General features: G+C 34.3%; 1 protein-coding gene across 1 annotated transcript; it reads right to left on the minus strand.

Annotated features, from left to right (window-relative positions):
• Positions 1-8,212: 8,212 nt before the first annotated feature.
• LOC120190965 (uncharacterized protein At4g14100-like) lies at positions 8,213-8,660 on the minus strand. The gene has a single exon (XM_039193970.1). It carries the CDS (start codon positions 8,576-8,578, stop codon positions 8,228-8,230), a length of 351 nt encoding a protein of 116 aa, XP_039049901.1. The 5' UTR covers positions 8,579-8,660; the 3' UTR covers positions 8,213-8,227.
• Between the last annotated feature and the right edge of the window lie 18,795 nt (positions 8,661-27,455).

Consider the following 27,455-nt stretch of genomic DNA (forward strand, 5'->3'; position numbering starts at 1 on the left):
AGAATATGGCAGTTGCTCTAGTTGGTGTTTGGACCGAAATGCCACGGTACTCATACGATGTAAAGCCAAAATTTGTAGATTCGAAGTATTTTTGTGTTACTGCACAGAAAAGGGGCTATATTCATAATCTGCCAATTGAGAACAGATTTCCTCTTATTCTGCTTCCTCCACGCACCATACATGGTGCTTAAGGCTCTTGAAATGTTTACAAACATATACAGGAAGTGCCAATTTGACAGAAAGGATCCGTAAGGCTCTTGAAGCTTATGATGATGAGCCATCTTCGAGTGTCTAGAAGTATGTTCTTTGTTGAGTTAATCGATCGACAGAATCAGCCAAGAGGGGGTGAATTGGCAATTAAAATTTTGGTGAAAGCTTTTGCATAAAATTGAAAGTAATTGCACAGTGATTTAAAGTGGTTCGACTTTCTCAATCAAAGTCTACGTCCACTACCTTAGCTATCCACACTAAGGATTTTCCAACAAATTCACTAATTTGTTCTTTATTTTGAGGCCAAAGAGATAACCTTACAACTCCCTCAAGAGTATACCCCAATTCTTGAGAACACTCTTTCTCAAAGAGAAGATTACAAATTTGCAAACTTACAAGGAAATCCTCACAAGGTAGATTGTTTGCACAATTCTAGAACAAAGATAAGAACACTCAAAAATGAATACAATTGAGTACAAGTAGTGTTCTTGAAAGCAAAAAGAATATTGAATGAAAAATAGGCTTGAAATGCTCAAACTTGAGGTTTGATGCTTTCTCTTTGATTCTCTCTTGATTCTTGTTGATTGTTGTTTCTTGTTATTGATCAATGGCTTCTAAGCTTGTTTAAATACACCTTCAAATGATTCTGAACGTTGGGGATGCTTAGTGGAGTCAATATAGCCGTTTAAGTGTGAAAACAATTAATAAAATCAGTTGGGAGCGTAAGTGCATCGATGCATACCCATGGTGCATCGGTGCATCAATGTAAAATTCAAATATTTTGACCGTTGGACCCTTAGTGCATTCGATGTTTCAAAATAGCCAGAGTGCATCGATGCATGGCTGGTGCATCGATGCATCAAATGCATTCGATGTTTTCATAAAATCCTCAGTGCATCGATGCATGGTATGTGCATCGATGCATGAAATGCATTCGATGTTCAATTTATTCCATGGTGCATCGATGCATGGATTGGTGTATCGGTGCATCACTTTGAAAAATTGATTTTAGGCTTGATTTTGGTTCAAAATACTTTGTGAAAATTGTTTCAAAAATATATTAAGTATAAAACACAATTTTACACTTTTAGTAAGGTTTGAAATTGATCTTGAAAGACTTGGAGTAATAATTTGATATTCGATTAATTAAATCGAATATACTTAGAAAATCATTTGTAAAATCTTAAAATTTATTTAAACTTAATTTGTTATATCGAAACAAAAATGTTTTCAACAATCTCACCCTTTTTGATATAACAAAACATTTGTGTTATTTTAAGATTTTCTAAAAATTTTGAAATCAATTTTGAAAAATTACTCCCCCTTACTACAACACTTCTCCCCTTTAACACTTTTACACTTCTCCCCCCTTTTTGTTAAATCAAAAAGACACTAAAATGTTTTAAACAAGGTTTTGAAAAGCATAGCCAATTGATTTTAAATATATTTAGCTTAAGCTGCTAAGATCATAATCAAAAGAGAGATTAGCCATTAGTTTCATAATCAATATTTATAAACAAATGTGAAATAACATAATTGGTCATAATGTATCTAATGACGCAAAAATAAGAAAATTCAACCAAACCAAATATATATATATTAAGTTCAAAATCCAATCATCCAAACCATAACAAATTCAAGCATTTAACAATCCAAAACAAACAATCCAAGTTTGAAAATCTAAGAAAATATAACAAGGAAACAAATTCACTCCATCGGAGGATCGGGAGGAGAAAGATAATGAGCTCGAACTTCAAGAGTGAACGCGTCCATACGTTCACGCATCTCCCACTGAAACTTAGTAATCTGAGATACCATGGAGGCAAACCTCATATCAAACGACTCCAAGAAAGATCAAAAATATTGTGGCATTTGATCTTCTTGCCGTGCCGGTTCCGGTGCAGGCTCATCGTCTGGAATGTGATCGTCGATATCTTGCATAAGTTGTTGAAACTCAGGATCATCGTCAACAGCCAGTGCCGGAGGAGGAGGAGCACGAGAAGAGCTAGGAGCAGCTCATGAAGAACTAGCTCCCGGGGTTTGCTTACTGGGTCGAAATACCCAAAGACAGGTTTCCTCATCTTGTTTTCAATCAGCTTTCTTCAAGGAAGTAAGATTGATTTGGTTTTGGAGTGGGATAGGATTGTCGAGAGAGACGTCTAGACCAAGTTTAATAAAGAGGTTACTAAGAAGACATCTATAATCTAATGTTTTGACATGTTTTGAAGGAACAATATTTATGACATCAACTAGTTGACTGAAGATAATATGGGGTAGATTGATTTTGATCTTATTCTTGAGACAGTGCATCCACCACAAATCCCTAATACGAAGAGTGAAGTACCTACCTCCGGATGGTCTAAACCACCAAGAGATCATCAGATGAAGAAAACGATCGTGATGAGATCGTAGAGTACTAACACTAGCATTTGGAACATAGGGATAATCTATAGTTTCATTCTCATTATATAACCCATCATCATCTAATCCAAAATGTAAAGTTATAATCTTGGGGTCAATATTAATATATTGGCCTAAAAGATAGGATCTAATGGCTATAGTCCCACATTGAGTTTCGTTTTGAATACAGACCGCATTGGAATAGAAAATGTGGACTAACTGTTGATAAACGATAGGTTTGAGATGAAACATTTTATCAAACTTCCAAGCTTTAAGAATCAGAAGGTATTCAAAGTCAATATCTATCATAGCTTGAAGAGAAGGAATACGTTATTCCCAGATTCTATAAGTTTAAAAAAATTTCTGTACCTAGAGTACAATTCGTCTCTACGATGCTCAGGCATGTTAAAACAAGATCCTAATAGAGATGAAGTTGGAGGAGGAATGAGATTAGGAGGTTGGTTTGAACGAGAACGACTCGATGAAGTTCTAGGGCGTTTGGGATTAGATATAGTTTAGGAATCGAAAAAAGGAATATAACCTGCATATTGAAACACATGTATGCAATTTAATCAATCCCAAAACTCAAATGAGTCCGCAATAATTCAAAGTTCTCTAAATAAAATTCTAATGGGCATAGTTTTTGAAAAACTATTTAGAAAACAACGTTTGAAAATTATAATATGTATAGTTTTTCACGATGACAACATCAAATTTGAAAACTAAAAACAATTTTTTGATTTTTTTTTAATTTCGAAAATTCAAAAATTTATTGAAAATTTGTGAGTTTTTGATGAAATTGGTTGTAAAATCTAGTTTATAATCATCAAACAATCAATTCCCGATATAATGTTCATCCTAGAACTAATCTAAACTAGTCCTAAGATCAAAAATCAATGAAATAAAGTTTTTGAAATATTACCTTGAAAATTTTCGGATTTGAGGGAATGTGATGTTGTTTTGCACAATTTGATGATAAAAGCAGGATTAGGAGTTGAAAAGCTTGAAGATTCCGACAAAATTTCGTTGATTTTGAGCAAAAGGAGGATTTAGAGAATGAGAGGGACGATCGGCTAGAGAGGTTTAGTTTTTAGGTTTTGAACCAAATGAGAAAAAAGCCTTTTAAACCTAAATCCCGACGGATGCATCGATGCACATATAAGGCGTGCATCGGTGCATCAACATGATGAATCGATGTACATTCAAAGGGATGCATCGATGCACTGTTAAGTGCATCGATGCATTAAGCACATAAATGACAAAAATCTGTTTTAAACACTCAAAAAGCTAAATTAATTAGCTCTAGTGGTATTGGAAACTCATATATTGAAAATTAATCATGTTCAATCAATCAAATTAATCCTTAAGCTTCATTTGAACATAAAATTAATTTTCTCTAAAGAACATAAACTCGCCCTAACTTATAACAATGAATGCAATAAAAAATTATCATTATATGCATTTTTCATTTTATTCTTAAAAATGCTAAAATCATTTTAAACACTAAGTGAAGATATGTTAGTTAAACCTAATTCTCTCCTAAGTGTCCAAAATCTTTCTTTGTCTAAAGGTTTTGTAAAGATATCCGCTAATTGATGCAAAGTATCAACAAATTCTAGAACTACATCTTCCTTAGAGACATGGTCTCTAATGAAGTGATGTCTTATTTCAATGTGCTTAGTTCTAGAGTATTGGATGAGATTTTTAGTGAGACAAATAGCACTAGAATTGTCACACTTGATAGGAATGGTACCTACTTCAATTCCATAATAAAAAAGTTGTTGTTTCATCCATAAAACTTGTGCACAACAACTACCGGCTGAAATATATTCCGCTTCAGTGGTAGATAATGCGACACAATTTTATTTCTTTGAAAACCAAGAAATCAGCATATTTCCAAGGAATTGGCAAGTACCGGAGGTGCTTTTCCTATCTAATTTGCATCCTCCATAATCCGTATCAGAAAAGGCATTAAAGCTAAAGCTAGAGTCTCTAGGATACCAAAGTCCTAAACTAGGAGTGTCCTTAAGGTATCTAAAGATTCTCTTAACAGCTAGTAAATGTGATTCTTTAGGGCATGATTGAAATCTAACACATAAGCAAACACTAAACATAATGTTCGGTCTACTTGCGGTTAGATAAAGCAATGAGCCAATCATGGATCTATATAATTTAACATCCACACATTTACCTCCTTCATCTATGTCAAGCTTTGTAGAAGAACTCATTGGAGTGGCATGAGGTTTCCCATTTTCCAATCCAAACTTCTTAAGCATATCCTTGACGTACTTAGCTTGATTGATGAAGATGTCATCTTTTCTTTGTTTAATTTGGAGTCCCAAGAAATATGAAAGCTCCCCCATCATGCTCATCTCGAACTCACCTTGCATTAGCTTAGAAAATTCTTGGCAAAGAACATCATTAGTAGAACCAAATATTGTATCATCAACATAAATTTGAACTACTAATAAATCTTTACATTTTCTCTTTAAAAACAATGTAGTGTCAACCTTCCCTTTTGAAAAACCTTTTTCTATTAAAAAATTTGACAATCTTTCATTCCAAGCTCCAGGAGCTTGTTTTAAACCATAAAGAGCTTTTGTCAATTTGAAAACATGATCCGAAAATTTGAATCTTCAAAACCTGGAGTTTGTTCCACATACACTTCTTCTTTTATAAAACCATTTAAAAATGCACTTTTAACATCCATTTGATATAATTTAAATTCATTGAAACATACAAATGCTAATAATATTCTAATTGCTTCCATCCTAGCTACAGGAGCGTATGTTTCATCATAATCTATGCCCTCTTCTTGAGAATAGCCTTGACCAACAAGTCTAGCCTTGTTTCTCACTATATTACCACTTTCATCAAGCTTATTCCTAAACACCCATCTAGTACCTACAATAGATTTATTACTAGGCCTTTCAACTAATGTCCATACTTTACTTCTCTCAAATTGATTTAACTCTTCTTGTATAGCCATAATCCAATGTTCATATTTTAATGATTCTTTAATATTCTTAGGCTCTATGCATGAGATAAATGCAACATAATCACAAATATTTCTAAGAGAAGATCAAGTTGTTACCCCTTTTGATGGATCACCTATAATCTCACCATCCTTGACATAGTTGTACTCTCTTGGGTAAGATACTTCCCTTTCTTCAATGGTTGGATTCTCGAGAGGATCTTGAGTTTCCTCATCTTTCGTTTCTTCCTTTGATGATGGTTCTCCAACGTCATGTCCAACGTCATTTATATTTATAATACCTACATCATCATTCAAACAAGAATCCTTCATCGGAAGGGATTATCATCGAAAACAATATGTATAGACTCTTCTACAACTAAAGTTCTTTTATTAAATACTCGATAAGCTTTAGAATTTAAGGAATAACCCAGAAAAATTCCTTCATCACTTTTAGCATCAAATTTGTCAAGATTGTCTTTACCGTTGTTTAAAACAAGACATTTACATCCAAAAGGATGAAAATAGCTAATGTTAGGCTTTTTATTTTTGAAAATTTCATATGGAGTTTTCTTTAAGATTAGCCTAATCATTATTCTATTTACAACATAACAAGCGGTATTTGTGGCTTCCGCCCAAAAATATTTTGGCAAATTGTTTTCACAGAGCATGGTTCTAGCCATTTCTTCTAAAGTTCGATTTTTCCTCTCAACAACTCCATTTTGTTGAGGGGTTCTAGGTGCTGAAAAATTATGACTAATACCATTAGAATTACAAAATTCAATAAATCCAAGATTTTCAAATTCAGTGCCATGATCACTCCTAACACTAGTTATAGAGTAACTTTTTTCCGTTTTGGATTACTTTTGAAAACGTGATGAATTTTTCTAATGCTTAATCTTTAGTAATTAAGAATAGAACCCAAGTATATCTAGAATAGTCATCTACCAAGACAAATGCATATTGTTTTCCACCCAAGCTAGTAGTTCTAGTTGGCCCAAAAAGATCTATATGGATCAATTGTAATACTCTACTAGTTGATACATCATTAATGGATTTAAAAGAAATTTGCTTTTGTTTTACTTTAGCACAAGCATCACCGATTTTATCATTATCAAATTTAAGCTTAGGCAACCCTCGAACTAAATTTCCTTGAATTAGCCGTTACAAAACACTCATACTAGCATGTCCTAGTCTCCTATGACATAACCAACTATCATGCTCATACTTAGCAACTAGACATAAATTAGTCATATCTATAGAGTCTAAATACACCATGTATATGTTTCCTATTCTATGACCAATAAGCATAATCCGATTAGATGCAATGTCAATAACTTTACAACCATTAGTTTCAAACATGACATTGAATCCCTTATCGTATAATTGACTAATACTTAATAGATTATGCTTTAATCCATTCACATATAAAACATTCTTAATTTGTATGGAAGAGGTATTACCTATAGTACCTATACCTTCAATGTGACCTTTTGAATTATCACCAAAAGTCTTCTCCTCCATTTTTGGCATTAAGCTCAATGAACCGGCTTTTGTCTCCGGTCATGTGTCTTGAGCATCCACTATCAAGGTACCATGAGTTTGGATTTGTTTCCCGTGTCTTGTAAAAATGCTCCTTTTCCTACAAACATAGATTAATTTCTAATTTTTTGTACCCAAATTCTTTTGGGTCCATATTCATTAGTTTCTAAAATCCTTGTCCCCTTTGGTATCCATTTATGAAGGATATCTTTATCTTTAGTAGTAATGAGTTCTTTAGGAACCCATATACTCCTAACGATTTTACCATTCAAAGTTCGTTGAGGATCTCTATGATTGTAGTTTCTAAAACTTTTTCTAACAAAGTTGGATTTTGAATTTTCACCTTTTTCAAAATGTTTTGATCCAACTTTATTACGAGAAGCTTTAAGATCATCAATTTCTTTTTTTTTTGATGATCATCATGAACTTTTGAAAGTAACACTACAACAAAATTGTTCTACATCGGCGATGTTAGCGGCGTTTTAGGAGTAAACGCCACTAATTTTAAACATATAGCGGCGTTTACATAGCAAACGCCACAAATGGTAACTTTAGCAGCGTTTTTATAAAAACGCCGCAATAGGTTCATCGATAGTGGCGTTTTTTCAACAAACGCCGCAAAAGAGTAGTACTTTAGTGGCGTTTTTATACAAACGCCGCTAAAGACTCGTAATTTAGTGGCATTTCTATACAAACGCCGCTATAGAATTGTACTTTAGTGGCGTTTTTATACAAACGCCGCTAAAGACTCATACTTTAGTGGCATTTTTATACAAACTCCACTAAAGACGCGTACTTTAGTGGCATTTTTATTCAAACGCCGTTATACACTTGTACTATAGTGGCGTTTGTGTTTACAAACGCCGCAAGTTTACAAATTTTAAGTGTCGCGCCCTTTAACCTTTTTTTGAAACCTTTGAGAACTCCACCCAGCAATCTGTGGGTGGTGGTTTTGGTGGTGATGTGAAAGCAGTATATGGGGGCTTGCCACTTGGAATCATCAAGAACTGTTCCCGCCTCAAATGTCATCACATGCGTCTCCCTCCCTACACTTTCAATTTTCACCTTCATTCATCAGATTAAAATTGAACTGAATCGAAATCAGTTAGACTCGCCGGTGTAGAAGATCCAGAGAACGGGTCTCTTAGTGACCACATCCTCAAAATACGTGATGAAATCCGCTTTCTCCCACACATTGCAAACGAACTCGTCCGCCTCTCGCTGACCCAAGTACGTAGCTCCGTCGAGCCAGTCGGGGCGTAAAATCCCAACCTCGAACTGAACGCTGCTGCAGGTTTTAAAGGAATCGAGGGTGTAAAAGAAGGAAGTCCCGTTGTTCCACTCGAGATCGTGGAGGACATTCCCTAGCTGGTGCTGGATGATGTTGAAGTTTCTTCCGTTGGGCCAATCGTACCAGAGGTCGATCACTTCGTGAATAACACTGTTGTTCATGACCAGAATGGAGTGGAATTGGGGCGGCCATGGAGTCGGGGGGGTCAGGTCGTCTTGTTCGGGTTTGGACTTGCACAAGTCAAATGAAGTGATAGAGACATACTACATGAGTTTACTCAGGTTTAATCCGTTGACTCTGTTTACTACACTTGTTTACTTAGGATTATGCTTACCATAACTAATTTTGGCTAAATTTGTTGTCGTTTGCCTATGATTGGAAAGTTAAGAAATCACTTATTTGTTATTAGGTGATGGTGTCGTGAACTGTGAAATTGAGATGCTTTCTTACATTTTAGCCGAGTGAATAAAATTATCGTTGAAAATTTTATGATGTCTATAGAATTGGGGTTTATTGAAGTAATGATTACTTTGAAATCCAAGGTCCACAAATTTAACATTAAAGCAATTGATATTTCAATTTCTTTAATTCTGTACAAGTAGTGCATTTGCAAGCTCAATTCCTGAAATTATATTCAAAATTAGATTTATCACAGGTAAAGTGCCTACAATTTAGGTTCAAGTTTGGACGCATAATTGTCAAGTGATCCATCTAACTAAAGGGTCTTAATCTTCATGTAGAACTAATTAATATGGAACTGTTCCTTAAGATCATTTTATAAAGTGTATTCATGTTGAACTCTCTCTTGCTTACTCATCATTCAATTGTGACTGGAGTTGTACATCATAATTCTCTGAGTTTGGAGTTTTATAAAGTTTTGAAACCATGAAGCTGTTTTTGACTTCCTGTAATATCTGGCTTTGAAAACTTTGAAAACTTAACAGCAATGTAAAAGTTATACTCTACAATAGAGATTGATCTTTCTTTTATGAGGTCAAAGAATGATTCTAGCAGCTGGCTTCAGTCTAGTCGCTACTCAGTGAATATCTGCGAAATAATAGCACAACCTAAACACCTGTGGCATTTAACAGTAAAGCTAAAGAGTTTATTAGACTGTTCTTTGCATATATAAATTATACTCTGATTGTTTTATACGCCCAACTTTGTCTATTTGTGTTGTTAAAGTAAATTTCTTCTAATTTGGGCTTTAGACACCATGTGTCCATTTTCCTTGAAATTATCAAACTAATTCTATTTATTTATTTATTTCCTTAATTTTATATGTTATTCTTCCCTTCTCTTTTTAGTTTATGTGAGGTTTTACTTAATGGAAAACCTATTGTAGTTACTCGCGAGGTTTTAATGTTTAATCTGCAAATTATGCCTGCTGTATTGTTTAGTTGTTTAATCTGCTTGTTTGTCGTATGTTCTTAGGAATATACGGTACAATTATGCATATTTTGAAGCAAAATGCTCGAACTCTTAGCCAAATCATATCCAATCTTTCTGCATACAAGGTATCATTCCCTGGTTCATAACCTTTCTTTGATCATCATATGCAACCATGCAGTAATTGATAGGTGTTATTGTGATGAATTCTATGCCTTCTTGTTTATGCTACTTTTTAATGTTTAGTCTGCAAGTTATGTAAGTGTTTGCAGTAAAGTTCAGGAGGTTAACTTAGGTGATAATGATTCCTTTATTAATTGATTAGTGTTGATGGATTTAGAGTGAGACTATGAGAATCATCACTGATGAAATTATTAAAGATAAAATTTTTTTGGATCTAGCATTGTTGTCCAAAACTTTTAGCTTCATTTGCAAACTGATATAAGGTGGCATATAAATGTACTTCTGCATTCGTGCTCTTCATTGTGTATTGTTGTAAGTGGAACTCATCTTTCAAAGGAAGTGTTATGGATTCTATTTATTCTTCTTTTGCAAAGTGCTCTTCGAATCTTGTATGTGATTGCCTTATCATGTATGATTCTTGTTAACACTTACAGTATTCTGAGGTTGGCTTATTGATTAAAGCTTTTATAAACAGTTACAGGATAACATCGATCTCTTTTGTCACGCAAGGAACAATATTACCGCCATGCTAAACAAGTACGTTGATTTTCTTTTTAATTGTTTTTTTTAGAAATGGGAGACCTCATTAAAAAAACCCTTCATACTCAACGAAATGTGAAAGTTTTATTAAGTACATCATGATTCTACTTTAGTTTTCATGGTTCCTGACTTCCTGTTTTTGTTGTTTGTTGCAACATCTTTTTTCAGTTCTGAATCATTCACATGTATGTTATGAATGCAAGTTCTGCTGGTTGTTTCCTTCTCTTCTTAGTCTCATCTAAATTATTGTAATTGCAGTAATCTTGAAGAACAAACTTCAACAAAAAGCGGCTTCTTCAATAGACTGGCACAGCGTTTCCCATTTGTTTTTAATCTATTGAGGAAAGATCATTCACTGTCAAATGATACTTTTAAATAAGATGTCAAGACGATGAATATGACAAATTCCAATGAAGTGGGAAACAAAGTAGCTTTAGAAGGCATATCTGGAGGTTATGATGATGACGCTAGTGAAATTGAGGATGTATCGAACAATAAATCCATGTATATCTACACTTTGAGGTTCAATTATAACTCATTTGTACTTTAATGTCTTTTAAGGTCCTCTCTCCATAAAAAAACTTTAATTTATTTTGTTGTTAAGTATTTTTCTTTATGTTTTTTGTCTTAATTAAAATGTATGGTTGTTGTTAATTAGATAAAGCTAGATATAAATTTAGGTGATGTATAGCATAAATGAAATATGCAAAATCAATTAATATTAGCTAAAGAAAGGTAATTAGCGACGTTTGTATCCAAAAACGCCGATATAGATCTGACTTTTTGCGGCGTTTGAGTTCATAAACGCCGTTATAGGTCTGACCTTTTGCGGCGTTTGTGTCCAAAAACGCCGCTATAGGTCTGACCTTTTGCGGCGTTTGTTCTAAAAATGCCAGTATATGTCTTCTCTTTTGTGGCGTTTTTATCCAAAAACGCCACTATAGATCTGATCTTTTGCGGCGTTTTTTTAGAAACGCCGCTATATATCATAACTTTTTGCGGCGTTTATTCCAAAAACGCCGATATAGATATCGACCTTTTACGGCGTTTGTTCAAAAAATGTCGTAATAGATATTGACCTATTGCGGTGTTTTTTGTTCTCAAACGCCGCTAACTTTAGCGGCGCTGGTATTGCCTGCGCTTCTTGCGGCGTTTTTCCTATCGTCGCAAATACTTTTAGCGGCGCTTAAAAACGCCGCTATAAGACTAAAAAAACGCCGCTAAAACTCTATTTTGCTGTAGTGTAAGTTATGCAAATCATTAATATTTTTCTTTTCAAAATCATCAATTTTGATTTGTAATTCTTTAATCTTACTTTCAAGCTCATTGTTGGTTTTGGACATAAGACTATTTTCATTTTTCAATTTTGAAACATCATTTTTATATTTTGAAAATAGAGTCTTATAATCCAAAGCCAAACCATTATAATCCTCTAATAACTCATCATAAGATAATTCATCTGAATCAAATGAGTTAGAAGTTACTTGAGAATTTCCCCCGATGGTCATTAGACACAAGTTAGCTACTTCTTGTTCCTCTTCATCGGAACCTTCTTCATCGCTCCATGTAGCCACATGAGCCTTGTGCTTAATTTTTGATTGACCCTTTCTTTTCAATTATGGGCAATCATATTTGACATTCCCCGGCTTTTTGCATTCATATCAAATGATAGGGTCCTTCTCTTTTGGTTCATTTTTGAGGCCTTCATTTCGTTTGAATTTTCTTCCTCGGTAAGTTCTCATCATTTTTCTGAACCGTTTGGCAAACAATGCTATTTTCTCGTCATCGTCATCTTCATCCGAGTCACTCTAATCTTTTGTGGATTTGAGAGAAACTCCAATGTTTTTATTCTTCTCATTCTCCTTTGGTGTCTCATCAATCTTATCGAGGTCCACCTCATCTTCAAGCATCATTTCACGAGTGAGGAGGGAACCGATTAGCTCTTCAAGAGTTAAGGACTTTAGGTTCTTAGCCTCGATGATTACCGTCTTCTTGGATTGCCATGATTTTGGAAGTGAGTAAACTAACTTCCTCACAAGCTTTTCGTTTGGAATGATCTCTCCATATGATTTGAGACCATTAACAATCGTTGAGAATCTATCCGTCATAGCTTTGATATATTCATTTGGTTTCATCCTGAAATTTTCATAGCTATGTGTTAGAAGACTAATTTTAGATTCTTTTACCTCGTCGGTGCCTTCATGACTGACTTGTAATTTATCCCATATTTCTTTGGCGGTTGTACAAGATGAAACTCTTCCATATTCATCTGGTCCAAGAGCACAAAATATGATATGGATTGCTTTGGAGTTGAGCTGGAACATTCTTGTCTCTCCTTCACTCCACAATATTGGATGAGTAAGAGGCTTGATATATCCGTCTTCTACAACATTTCATGCTCCCATGTCACTTACTTGATTGAAATACATCATCCTATTCTTCCAATAGGCATAGTTAGCTCCATTGAAGAAAGGAAGCTTGTTGACGGGCATTGAATCGAGACCGGAGTCGACATTTGAAGTAGAGGCCATTGATGACTTGACAATCGATGTAACGCTTCCCAAAATGACTCAAGAGGCGATTAAACCTTCAAATGAGTGAGACTCTGATGCCAATTGTTGAGTTAATCGATCGACGGAATCGACCAAGAGGGGGTGAATTGACAATTAAAATTTTGGTGGAAGCTTTTGTAGAAAATTGCAAGTAATTGCACAACGATTTAGAGTGGTTCGACTTTCTCAATCAAAGTCTATGTCCACTACCTTAGCTATCCACACTAAGGATTTTCTAACAAATTAACTAATTTGTTCTTTCTTTTGAGGCCAAAGAGATAACATTACAACTCCCTCAAGAATATACCCCAATTTTGAGAACACTCTTTCTCAAAGAGAAGATTACAAATTTACAAACTTATAAGGAAATCCTCACAAGGTAAATTGTTTGCACAATTCTAGAACAAAGAGAAGAACACTAAAAAATGAATACAATTGAGTACAAGTAGTGTTCTTGAAAGAAAAATTAATATTGAACGAAAAATAGGCTTGAAATGCTCAAACTTGAGGTTTGATGCTTTCTCTTTGATTCTCTCTTGATTATTGTTGATTGTTGTTTCTTGTTATTGATCAATGGCTTCTAAGCTTGTTTAAATACACCTTTAAATGATTCTAAACGTTTGGGATGCTTAGTGGAGTTAATATAGCCGCTTAAGTGTTAAAACAATTAATAAAATCAGTTGGGAGCATAAGTGCATCGATGCATACCCATGGTGCATCGGTACATTAGTGTAAAATTCAAATATTTTGATCGTTGGATCCTTAGTGCATCGGTGCACTAAGAGTGCATTGATGCATCAAGTGCATTCGATGTTTCAAAATAGTCGGAGTGCATCGATGCATGGCTGGTGCATCGATACATCAAATGCATTCGATGTTTTCATAAAATCCTCAGTGCATCGATGGATGGTATGTGCATTGATGCATGAAATGCATTCGATGTTCAATTTATTCCATGGTGCATCGATGCATGGATTGGTGCATCGGTGCATCACTTTGAAAAATTGATTTTAGGCTTGAGTTTGGTTCAAAATACTTTGTGAAAATTGTTTCAAAAATATATTAAGTATAAAACACAATTTTACACTTTTAGTAAGGTTTGAAATTTATCTTGAAAGACTTGGAGTAATAATTTGATATTCGATTAATTAAATCGAATATACTTAGAAAATCATTTGTAAAATCTTAAAATTCATTTAAACTTAATTTGTTATATTGAAATAAAAATGTTTTCAACATTCTTAATGAGTGCCGAAAATGAAATCTGGTATGTTGTTCCACTTGAACTTGATGAGGTGGAAATGCTTATATGTTTCCCTAAAAACCATACATGAAGAGGAGGATCTACTAGAGACATGTTCCCCGGTGGTATCAATGTCCTGTCTCTTTTCTCTGGGATCAGTGATGAAGAGGTTGCCTTCTACTGTCTTGGCATACCTTTGAAAGCAGATTCGCAAGAACTGAATAGTGATTGGTTGGAGCAATTAATGAGTAGATTTTGCGAATTCGACCTTTTTGTTGATGGCATCCAGTGTAACAACCTTATCGGAAGAAATAAACATCATCAGGGTGAACTAGAAGATTTTTGTTGGTGCATTTTCTTGTAATGGTCGCTACAACGACGATCTCTTCTGTTGCTCCAAGATATATCATACTCTCGTATGAAAGGTCTATAAGTGTAGATTCTATTCCAATGTCTTATTATGTGTTGTGCCATAAGTTCTCAATTTCTAGTTCAACAATCTTCTGAAGGATATAATGGATATAATCCTGACAAGGAAAATGATCAGCACGAAAGAGACAACAATGATGCATCAAGATCTGAGCCAATATCATGGTATAATCAGAGTGCAAGTGGTGGACTTGTTCATTCCCATAATACACCTTAATGGGACTTATAGCTCTGTGATTGGAGAATCTGCTAGAGACATGGATTGATGGCTGGGGAAAATAATTTGTCTGGTGATGCTTATCGCCCTCAGCATGAGATAAGTGATAATATTTCTTGATGGATTGATAATGATATCACAGGAGAGCGTTACAAGTTCAATTCTCCCGACTTTCTGGCTCATTGGACCACTTTCTTTCAAGAATGTGAAATGCTTCATCTTTTTGGCATCACTTTCTTTTTTTACAATAAAAGTAGAATAAGTAGCAACTTGCTTCAAAGACCTTCCTCATTTTAGACTGTCATGTTTGAAAATGTTTTTTTTCTCCTTTCTTTATCAAAGAATGAAATAATTTTGTAAAGTATTGCCTATTACAAGTTCACAATAGAATCAAATCATAAGCATGAGTTCAAAGAATATCAAAAGAATCAACAACTCTTTAATGTTTGAAAATTATAGCTCTTTGACAAGTATCAAGATTTATGGGTTAGTTTCAGGGTGGCTTTTCTATTTTCTATGATTACATCTATTTAAGATGTCACTCATCTCTCGCTCTTTGTGAACGTTGTCACATGCCTCACTTTAAGGACTTGGTATTTTAACCAGATACGTACAAAATGACGCAACTAGGATTGTCAATTACTAGATCTTCTAGAGTACTTCCATTTCAATTCTCTAGAATCTTTCATTTAGACTCATCTAACCAAAGTAGTGCGAAAATATCGGTCTAAAATGAAATTTCTGAGTGCTTGTGTGAAGTTGACTATAACAGGTGTTTCGCAACTCCCTTGGTCCATTTCTTAACACATTTTCCATTTTGGCTAGCTGAATTCAGCTTTATTGTAAATAATATAATCACCTTTATCAGGTTAATTGAAACTTATCCATAAAGTCAGGGCGATTAACCAATTACTCTAGAGGGACATTTTTATTGCATATAATAGTATAATAGGCTAGCTGAATATTATTGATAAAGTCGAGGTGATTAACCAATTGCTCTAGAGGGACAACTCAAGCTTTATTGTATATAATAATATAACATGGGTATTTAAATCCAATTTCTTAAGCTTGTTAAGAAGAACCTGTTATAGTCTAGGTGTTTTGGTGGAATTCAGAAAATCTCTTTGTTAGAGTTCAATTCCCAAGCAACTAACTTAAACTAGATTTACCTATTTCTGAAGATTACATTTATCATCGAATGTCATCAATAGAAAAATACTCTAGTCAGTTTTGTAATGTAATAAACCAATGATGCCCCATGTTGTATGCTCATATATATAAATACCAAGCCTTTTTGTAATTCCTTTCAATGGGAGTAGGCTATATCATATTTGTAATAGGATAGTGTTTGGGTATATTTCATCTGAGGTAAGGTCAAGGGTCATTGTTTTTCTGGTTTTCAATCTTGATATTCTTGTCAAAGATTATAACTCTAATCATGAAGAGTTTTTTAATCCAGTTGATATTCAAAGAACTCCAAGATTGCAAAATTGACTCAATGCTCATAACCATAAAAACAACACAAATTTATTTATTGCACAAAAGGCGGAGAAAGGAACAAAAACATGTTCAAACAAGATGTTGAAAATAGAAAGTACTACAGTGGTAGATAACAACTTCCACTTGTTTATGCATCATTACTCCTCTAATGTCGGGTGTGTAATAGGATCAGGGTCATTGTCTTCATTTGCCCCTATTTCTTGATCATTTCTTGTGTCAAGACTCCTTTGTCAACAAGCGTCTTTATTTCTTTTAACAGTGGCCAACAACTCCCTGTTGAATGTCCCTTTACCCCCAAGTGAAAATTACAAACACTACCTTGATCATAACTATGAGCAGAAGGGTTTGGTGGCACTTCCGTTGATCTTGGTGTGATGTATCAACCTTTAACCAAATGAGGGTACAAGTCTGAAATGGAAGTTTGGAACACTTCCAAAGTTTTTCTTAATCACATGACTTTCTTTGGTCGATCTGAACAACTATTTGCTCCTTTTCTTTTGTAATTACGGGGACTCTGGATGCTACATTCATTCACACCATTAGCTTTTTCTTTTTGATCCGTCGGGCTCTTGGATGTGACTTTTTGAGTTTTCTTCACTGATTACATTCTCAATTAATTCTCCACTTGTCACAAGATTCTCGAATTCCTTCGTCGGATTTGTCTGCATTAACTCGAAGAAAGGAGCGGGAAGGGAATCACGAAACATACGTGATATCTCTTTTTCTAACATGAGAGGTTGAACTTGTGCTGCCACTCCTCTCTATCTTAAGGCATGTTCTTGAAACATTTCATTGGCTTTCTTCTTTACTCTTTGAAGATTCATACGTGTTGGAGCTAAGCCTTTAACATGCCGATATTGTCACAAAAATGCATCAGTTAGATCAACCCATCTCTTGATCTGTTCTCGAGTCAACTGATTTTACCATACTACTGTTGGGCCAATGAGGCTATCATGGAAAGAGTGAATTAACAGATCATCAGAACTTAAACATCCTTCCATTTTTCTGCAAAACATTCTCAAGTGGATTAGGGGACAACCGATGCCGTTATATTTCTCGAAATCTGGCATTTTGAATTCATGGGGAATAACCAAATCTAGAACCAAGCTGAGCTCTCTTACTTCTAGTTCTTTGTGGGAAGTATTAACATCTTTCATATTTCTGATTGTTTTATCCATCCTCTTGAATCTCTCCTCATATTGTGAATAATTAATGAGGATTTTCTTTGGGCTCTAGTGGGATGCCCCCGGGTATGTTATCATTCTCGACTATTCAATTCGATAGCATGATTGCCCTTTATCAGTTATCTATTCTTTATCAGATGTCAGCTGCTGAATAATTTGATTTAATCCATCTGGTACTTCTTTCCTTGTATCCTGAGATAACCCTGTCAATAGTTCTTGCCACTGATCTTGTAGTCCCTCATAAGATTGCTTAATTGTTTTCATGATGATGATACAGTAAAATGAATTAATGATCTTGTTTTTACTGTTACAGAAACCTTTCATGAATTATTTATATTAATGTATATAACAATACTTAAAATAAAAAATGTAATATAAATGTGAAAATGCATAAATGCAAAAATAAGAATGCAAACTGTGCAATGCAAAAGCAAACATAAAAGTATGAATGCAAAATGAAAATACAAAGATGCAAAATGCAAATGCATGTATGAAAAGATGTTACTCAAGAGTGATCATCTTAGAACAGATTTCATTGAACACAAAAGTTTCCGTACAACAAACAAAACTTTTACATGTAGGGAACAACTTTCACTCCTAATTTCTCTATTTCCCTTAAAAGCCAAACTAACTTCCACTCATGCTCAGGTGTGGAGTTATCAATCCACTTTAATTCTCTTGTGAAGCCAGCTAAGTCTACCAGCTTATGAGCCACATTACTTGTTTGAGCAGCAACTTCTTTCATGATATTGTCTTTTTCCTTCATCTTCTGTGTCATTTCCCGGAGTTGTAGACAATGTTGTTCATTTTTTTTGTAAGAGAATCTTTGTGCTCAAGAAGTTCTCGTACAAGATCTCCATAATCATCTAAACATTTCTTCAACGTCTTGTTCTTATCGACAGTGGCTTTTAATTCAGCATTGATCTCATGCTGATGGATCTGATATGATGCTTCCATGTTGGTCATAGCACTATTCAACATTTGATTTTTAACTTGACATTTTCAAATTCAATGACAAAGGTATTGCGTCATTCTTCTACAACTCTTAAATCATGAGAAAACTTCTTGGCTCGACCTTCATGTATGTTACAGTTCTTTTTCAGTTTGGTGACCCCTGTTATCCACTCTTCTGGGGTGTTTCCTATGCCAACATTTTGAAAGGCTTGACTGACCTTCTAGAAATCTTCATGCATGTTTCCATTTTTGTGCTCAATTTCTTGTTTTGATCTTTCAAATAACGTACTTGAGCTTCGAACCTCAACAAATATTCTTCCTTCTGAATGTCGCTACTAATACTCTTACCCTTGAATCCTTTTGGTATTACTCTAACAGTGTAACCCCCTAGACCCGGTCTATGCGTTTCGACTAAGTCTAGTGGATCACATACATGATTCTTAAAGACATTTTCTGAAACCGTTATTCAATCATTGTAAAATCACATTATAAATGACATGATATTATACTATCAAAACCCAACTTGTAAATATAATACCAATAAGTAATAAATTAATTTAAAACATGTCTTCAAAATCAAAATCACAATAAACCGAACATAAATAGTAAAAGTGTCATCATCCTAAAATACGATACTTTAAAATAAGGTCCATGTCACCAAAATAAAGTCAACTAGCAAGATAAAAAATTACAATAAGATATACTTCAAGAGATATGTTGATCCTCCAAGTGCTCGAACCGAGATATCTAACCAACAGTATCTGAAAGGGGAAAAACATTTTTGAAAAGTGAGCTAGGCTCAGTGTGTCCCAATATTACCTTAAAATCACAATAGGTACATTAAACAAATCATAGTCCAGTAAATATCATAAATTTATAAAAGAGTTTAACTTTTGAAAATCATAGTTTAAACCATTTTCTTGTACACCATCAGTAGTTCCCAAAACTATTTTCCATATAGCTTACTTTAAGCACACAACAAAAAGAAAACCAACCTAAGGATAAGCTTTAGAGCTTGTATCCTTAGGCCCGTAAGTCCAAGTCCATATAGCTTACCCTAAGCACACAGCAAGGGAAGCCAACCTAATGTATCTTGGGGCCCCAAGAGTCACATTAGGCTCATTCTGTTTATTAGCTTGATCAGAGCTATACTATTGTAATTCAATCCAAAAGTTCAATTGCACAGTGTCACAAATTCCATAAATCATCACATTAAATTGGTGCATCAATAAAATAGTAACCAAAGAACTCAGTGTACCTCATATTAAAACTGTTGAAAACATTTTGATATTTCGATATAACAAATTAAGTTAAATGAATTTTAAGATTTTCCAAAATGATTTTCTAAGTATATTCGATATAATTATTCGAATATCAAAACATTACTCAAAATATTTCAAAAATCATTTTTAATCCTTACTTAAGTGTAAAATTAAGTTTTAATCTTAAAACAATTTCAAAATAATCTTTCAAAGTATTTCGAACCATTTCAAAGCCAAAAATTCCATATTGCTCAGAAGGAACCGATTCCCCCTGAATGGTTTGGCTCCGAGATTTCCAGAATGCTCGGAGGGAACCGATTCCCCCATAGGGGGTACCGATTTCCCCCTGTTCAACGGTCGGAATATTTGAATTTTACACTTAGGGAACCGATTCCCTATGAGGGGGAACCGATTCCCCCACGCTCCAAACTGTTTTATTAATTGTTTTCACACTAAAACGGCTATATGATCTTCACTAATCATCCCCAACGTTCAGAAGTGATTCAAGGTGTATTTAAACAAGTTCTGAAGCCCTTGATCAATAAGAAATCATAGAGAAACAAGAGAGAAAGCATCAAACATCAAGTTTGTGCAAATCAAGCCAATTTTCCTTTCAATATTCATTTTGCTTTCAAGAACACCATTTGTGCTCATTTGTAATTATATTTGAGTGTTCTTTTCTTGTTCTAGAATTGTGCAAACATCTTACCTTGTGAGGTTTTCCTTGTAAGTTTGCAAATTTGTAATCTTCTCTTTGGGAAAATAGTGTTCTCAAGACTTGGGGTATATTCTTGAGGGTGTTGTAAGGTTATCTCTTTGGCCTCAAAAGAAAGAACAAATTAGTGAATTTGTTGGAAAATCCTTAGTGTGGATAGCTAAGGTAGTGGACGTAGACTTTGATTGAGAAAGTCGAACCACTCTAAATCGCTGTGCAAATCTTTTCAATTTTCTGCAAAAGCTTCCACCGAATTTTTAATTGCCAATTCACCCCCCTCTTGGCTAATTCCGTCGATCGATTAACTCAACAATTGGCATCAGAGCCTAACTCATTTGAAGGTTTAATCGTCTCTTGAGTCGATTCGGGAAGAGTTATATCGATTATCAAAGTCATCAATGGCCTCTGCTTCAAACTTCGACTCCGGTCTCGATTCGATGCCCGTCAACAAGCCTCCTTTCTTCAATGGAGCTAACTATGCCTATTGGAAGAATAGAATTATGTACTTCATTCAAGCAAGTGACATGAGAGCATGGAATGTTGTAGAAGAAGGATACATCAAACCTCTCACTCATCCAAGGTTGTGGAGTGAAGGAGAGACAAGAATGTTCCAACTCAACTCCAAAGCCATCCATATCATTTTTTATGCTCTTGGACCAGATGAATACGGAAGAGTTTCATCGTGTACAACCGCCAAAGAAATATGGGACAAACTTCAAGTCACTCATGAAGGTACCGATGAGGTAAAGAAATCTAAAATTAGTATTCTAACGCATAGCTATGAAAATTTCAGGATGAAACCAAATGAAGAAATCAAAGCTATGACGGATAGATTTTCAACGATTGTCAATGGTCTCAAATCATATGGAGAGATCATTTCAAATGAAAAGCTTGTGAGGAAGTTAGTCTACTCCCTCCCAAAATCGTGGCAATCAAAGAAGACGACAATCATCGAGTCTAAGGACTTAACGTCCTTAACTCTTGAAGAGCTAATCGGGTCACTCCTCACTCATGAAATGATGCTCGAAGATGAGGTGGACCTCGACAAAATTGATGAGACACCAAAGGAGAATGAGAAGAAGAAAAACATTAGAGTTGCTCTCAAATCCACAAAAGATGAGAGTGATTCGAATAACGATGACGATGACGAGGAAATGGCATTGTTTGCCAAACGGTTCAGAAAAATGATGAGACCTTATCGAGGAAGAAAATTCAAACGAAATGAAGGCCTCAAAAATGAACCGAAAGAGAATGACCCAATCATTTGCTACGAATGTAAAAAGCCAGGGCATGTTAAATATGATTGCCCACAATTGAAGAAAAAGGGTCAATCAAAGAATAAGCACAAGGCTCATGTGGCTACATGGAGCGATGAAGAAAGTTCCGATGAAGAGGAACAAGAATAACTAACTTGTGCTTGATGGCATTTGGGGAAGATTCTAAGGTAACCTCTAACTCATCCGATTTTGATGATTTATCCTATGATGAGTTATTAGAGGAATATAATGGGTTGGCTTCGGATTATGAGAAATTATTTTTAAAATATAAAAACGATGTTTCAAAATTGAAAAATGAAAACAAACTCATATCCAAAACCAACAACGATCTTGAAAGTAAAATCAAAGATTTTCAAATCAAACTAAAGAGTTTGAAAAGAAAAATTTAGATTTGCAAAATTTACTTTCAAAGATCAATGATGATCATCAAAAGAAAATTGATGACCTTAAAACTTCTTTTGATAAAGTTGGAACAAAACATTTTGAAAAAGGTGGAAATTCAAAATCCAACTTTGTTAGAAAAAGTTTTAGAAACTACAATCATAGAGGTCCCCAAAGAACCTCTAATGAAAAATCATTAGAAGTATGTGGGTTCCTAAAGAACTCATTACTACTAAAGATAAAAATATCCTACACAAATGGATACCTAAGGGGACTAGGATTTTGAAAACTAATGAATATGGACCCAAAAGAATTTGGGTACCAAAAATCAAAAATTAATCTATGTTTGTAGGGAAATGAGCATTGCTACAAGGCACGGGAAACAAATTCAAATTCATGGTACCCTGTTAGTGGATGCTCAAGACATATGACCTGAGACAAAAGCCAGTTCATTGAGCTTAACGCCAAAAATGGAGGAGAAGTGACTTTTGGAGACAATTCAAAAGGTCACATTGAAGGTATTGGTACAATAGGTAATACCTCTTCCATACAAATTAAGAACATTTTATATGTGAATGGATTAAAGCATAATCTATTGAGTATTAGTCAATTATGCGATAAAGGATTCAATGTCTTATTTGAAATTAATGGTTGTAAAGTCATTGACATTGCATCTAATCGGATTATGCTTGTTGGTCATAGAATAGGGAACATTTACATGGTGCATTTAGATTCTTTTGATATGACTAATTTATGCCTAGTTGCTAAAGATGAACATGATAGTTGGTTATGGCATAGGAGACTAGGACATGCTAGTATGAGTGTTTTGCAACGGCTAATTCAAGGTGATTTAGTTCGAGGGTTGCCTAAGCTTAAATTTGATAATGATAAAATCTGTGATGCTTGTGCTAAAGGAAAACAAAAGCGTGTTTCTTTTAAATCCATTAATGACGTATTAACTAGTAGAGTATTACAATTGATCCATGTAGATCTTTTTGGGCCAACTAGGACTACTAGCTTGGGTGGAAAACAATATGCATTTGTCTTGGTAGATGACTATTCTAGATATACTTGGGTTCTATTTTTAAGTACTAAAGATGAAGCATTAGAACAGTTCATCACATTTTTTAAAAATAATCCAAAATGAAAAGGGTTACTCTATAACTAGTGTTAGGAGTGATCATGGCACTGAATTTGAAAATCTTTGATTTATTGAATTTTGTAATTCTAATGGTATTAGTCATAATTTTTCAGCACCTAGAACCCCTCAACAAAATGGAGTTGTTGAGAGGAAAAATCGAACTTTAGAAGAAATGGCTAGAACCATGCTTTGTGAAAATAATTTGCCAAAATATTTTTGGGCGGAAGCCACAAATACTGCTTGTTATGTTGTTAATCGAGTAATGATTAGGCCAATTTTAAAGAAAACTCCATATGAAATTTTCAAAAATAAAAAGCCTAACATTAGCTATTTCCATCCTTTTGGATGTAAATGTTTTGTTTTAAACAACGGTAAAGAAAACCTTGGCAAATTTGATGCTAAAAGTGATGAAGGAATTTTTCTGGGTTACTCCTTAAATTCTAAAGCTTATCGAGTATTTAATAAAAGAACTTTAGTTGTAGAAGAGTCTATACATGTTGTTTTCGATGATAATCCCCTTCCAAGGAAGTATTCTTGTGTGAATGATGATGTAGGTGTTATAAATACAAATGATGTTAGACATGAAGTTGGAGAACCATCATCAAAGGAAGAAACGAAAAATGAGGAAACTCATGATCCTCTTGAGAATCCAACCATTGAAGAAAGGGAAGTATCTTATCCAATAGAGTACAACTATGTCAAGGATGGTGAAATTATAGGTGATCCATCAAAAGGGGTAACAACTCGATCTTCTCTTAGAAATATTTGTAATTATGTTGCATTTATTTCATGCATAGAGACTAAGAATATTAAAGAAGCATTAAATGATGAACATTGGATTATGGCTATGCAAGAAGAATTAAATCAATTTGAGAGAAGTAAAGTATGAACATTAGTTGAAAGGCCTAGTAATAAATCTACTGTAGGTACTAGATGGGTATTTAGGAATAAGCTTGATGAGAGTGGTAATATAGTGAGAAACAAGGCTAGACTTGTTGCTCAAGGGTATACTCAAGAAGAGGGTATAGACTATGATGAAACATATGCTCCCGTAGCTAGGATGGAAGCAATTAGAATGTTATTAGCATTTGCATGTTTTCATGAATTTAAATTATATCAAATGGATGTTAAAAGTGCATTTTTAAATGGTTTTATAAAAGAAGAAGTGTATGTGGAACAACCTCCAGGATTTGAAGATTCAAAATTTCCAGATCATGTTCTTAAATTGACAAAAGCTCTTTATGGTTTAAAACAAGCTCCTAGAGCTTGGTATGAAAGATTGTCAAATTTTTTAATTGAAAAAGGTTTTTCAAAAGGAAAGGTTGACACTACATTGTTTTTAAAGCATAAAGGTAAAGATTTATTAATAGTTCAAATTTATGTTGATGATATAATATTTGGTTCTACTAATGATGTTCTTTGCCAAGAATTTTCTAAGCTAATGCAAAGTGAGTTTGAGATGAGCATGATGGGGGAGCTCTCATTTTTCTTGGGACTCCAAATCAAGCAAAGAAAAGATGGCATCTTCATTAATCAAGCTAAGTACGTCAAAGATATGCTCAAGAAGTTTGGACTGGAAAATGGGAAACCTCATGACACTCCAATGAGCTCTTCAACAAAGCTTGACTTAGATGAAGGAGGTAAATGTGTAGATGTTAAATTATATAGGTAAATGATTGGCTCTTTGCTTTATCTAACTGCAAGTAGACCGGATATTATGTTTAGTGTTTGCTTATGTGCTAGATTTCAATCATGTCCTAAGGAATCACATTTACTAGCTGTTAAGAGAATCTTTAGATACCTTAAGGACACTCCTAGTTTAGGACTTTGGTATCCTAGAGACTCTAGCTTTAGCTGGCATGCTTTTTCTGATGCGGATTATGGAGGATGTAAAATAGATAGGAAAAGCACCTCCGGTACTTGCCAATTCTTTGGAAATATGCTGATTTCTTGGTTTTCAAAGAAACAAAATTGTGTTGCATTATCTACCACTGAAGTGGAATATATTTCAGCCGGTAGTTGTTGTGCACAAGTTTTATGGATGAAACAACAACTTTTTGATTATGGAATTGAAGTAGGTACTATTCCTATCAAGTGTGACAATACTAGTTCTATTTGTCTCACTAAAAATCCCATCCAACACTCTAGAACTAAACACATTGAAATTAGACATCACTTCATTAGAGACCATGTCACTAAGGAAGATGTAATTCTAGAATTTGTTGATACTTTGCATCAATTAGCGGATATTTTTACAAAACCCTTAGATAACGAAAGGTTTTGGACACTTAGGAGAGAATTAGCTTTAACTGACCTATCTTCACTTAGTGTTTAAAATAATTCAGCACTTTTAATAAATACTGAAAAATGCTCATAATAAAAATTTTTTATTGCATTCATTGCTATTAGTTAGGGGGAGTTTATGATTCTTGATGAAAAATTAACTTTATGTTCAAATATTGATTAAAGATTAATTTAATTGTTTGAACATAATTATTTTTCAATATATGAGTTGCCTATACCACTAGAGAAGATTAATTTAGCATTTTATGTGCTTAAAAGTCAGATTTTAGCATTTTGGTACAGAGGGAATCGATCCCCCCATGAGGGAACCGATTCCCCCTTTGAAGGGGAACTGATTCCCCCCACAGGGGAATCGATACCCCCCTGGGGTTCTGTTAAAATTGGGCAAGAACACCCCAAAACCCCAAAACCCCAAAATCTATTCTGCCGTTTCTCACCCTCAAACACTCAAATCTCCATTCTTGCCTCAAATCATTGATTTTAATCGGAAAACACTTCAAATATCATCTCCTAAACTTGCAATCATCATTAAAATCGTGCAAACAACATCTAAATCCCCTCAATCTTCATCTTTCAAGGTAAATTTTTCTAAACTCTCTATTTCATTGATTTTGAACATAGGATTAGTTTTAATTAGTTCTAGGTTGAAATAGTGATCGAGCATTGATTGTTTAGTGATTAGAAACTAGATGTTACAACTAATTTCATCAAAAACACAAAAATTTTCCAAAAATTTTAAATTTTCGAAATAAAATTTTTTTTTGTTGTTTTTCAAATCATTGTGTTTTGATTAAATTATGTTGTTGTTATGAAAACTATACATATATTGTTTCTCAAAACCATATTTTTCAAAAGTTTTTCAAAAACTTTGCCCATTAGGATTGATTTAGAGAACCTTGAAATATTGAGGACTCAATTGAGTTTTGGGATTAATTGAATTGCATACATTTGTTTTTAAAATTGCAGGTTATCCAATCTATTCCGATTTCCTTCACCATGTCTAATCCTAAACGTGCTAGGTCTTCATCTAGTCGTTCACACCGACAACCAAATCCACCTCCAAATTCTCCACCTATTCCAATTTCTAATCCTAATCTTATTGATCCTAATTTGACTATTCAAAATTCGTGATTCAATCATCCTGGTCCTAGAAATCATCATTTTTGGTATTATCAATATTTCGACTCTTACAAAATCCGGGAAGAACGTATTCCTTCTCGTCAAGCTATGTTAGCTATCAATTTTAAATATCTTCCTTTTTTACAAGAGTGGAAATTTGATAAACTCTTTGACCTTGAACCCATCGTTTACCATCAACTTGTTCGTATTTTCTATTCTAATGCCGTTTGTGTTAAAGACCAAACTGAAACCGAAACCATAGGAATTCGTTCCTACCTTCTAGGACAATTCTTATATATTGACTCGGCTTACATAGCAATACGTTTGGATTAGATAGTGAAGGAATTTCAAATGAAAAACAGGTTTTAGGATTTCGTTATAAAAGAAGGGATAGTGCAAGTGTCCTAGACCTTCATGAACGTTTTCTTCATCTAATGATTTCTTGGTGGTTTCGACCATCTGGAGGTTGTTATTCTACTCTTAGAGCCTTAGATCTTTGGTGGTTACATTGTTTCGAAAACAATATTAAAATCAACCTACCTCAGATTATTTTTGCTGAAATTGTTGAAACCGTAAATCTTGTTCCTAATAAAAAACTTTGTTCATCTCTTGTTTACGGTTGTGTTTTGAGTAATCTGTTTTCCAAAG

The sequence above is a fragment of the Hibiscus syriacus genome, unplaced genomic scaffold (assembly GCF_006381635.1).
Source record: "Hibiscus syriacus cultivar Baekdansim isolate YM2019G1 unplaced genomic scaffold, ASM638163v2 tig00116964_pilon, whole genome shotgun sequence".
NCBI classification, from domain to species: domain Eukaryota; kingdom Viridiplantae; phylum Streptophyta; class Magnoliopsida; order Malvales; family Malvaceae; genus Hibiscus; species Hibiscus syriacus.

Coding starts and splice junctions, on each gene's coding strand:
- LOC120190965 (XM_039193970.1), bottom strand. CDS start 8,578: ATGAACAACAGTGTTATTCACGAAGTGATCGACCTCTGGTACGATTGG.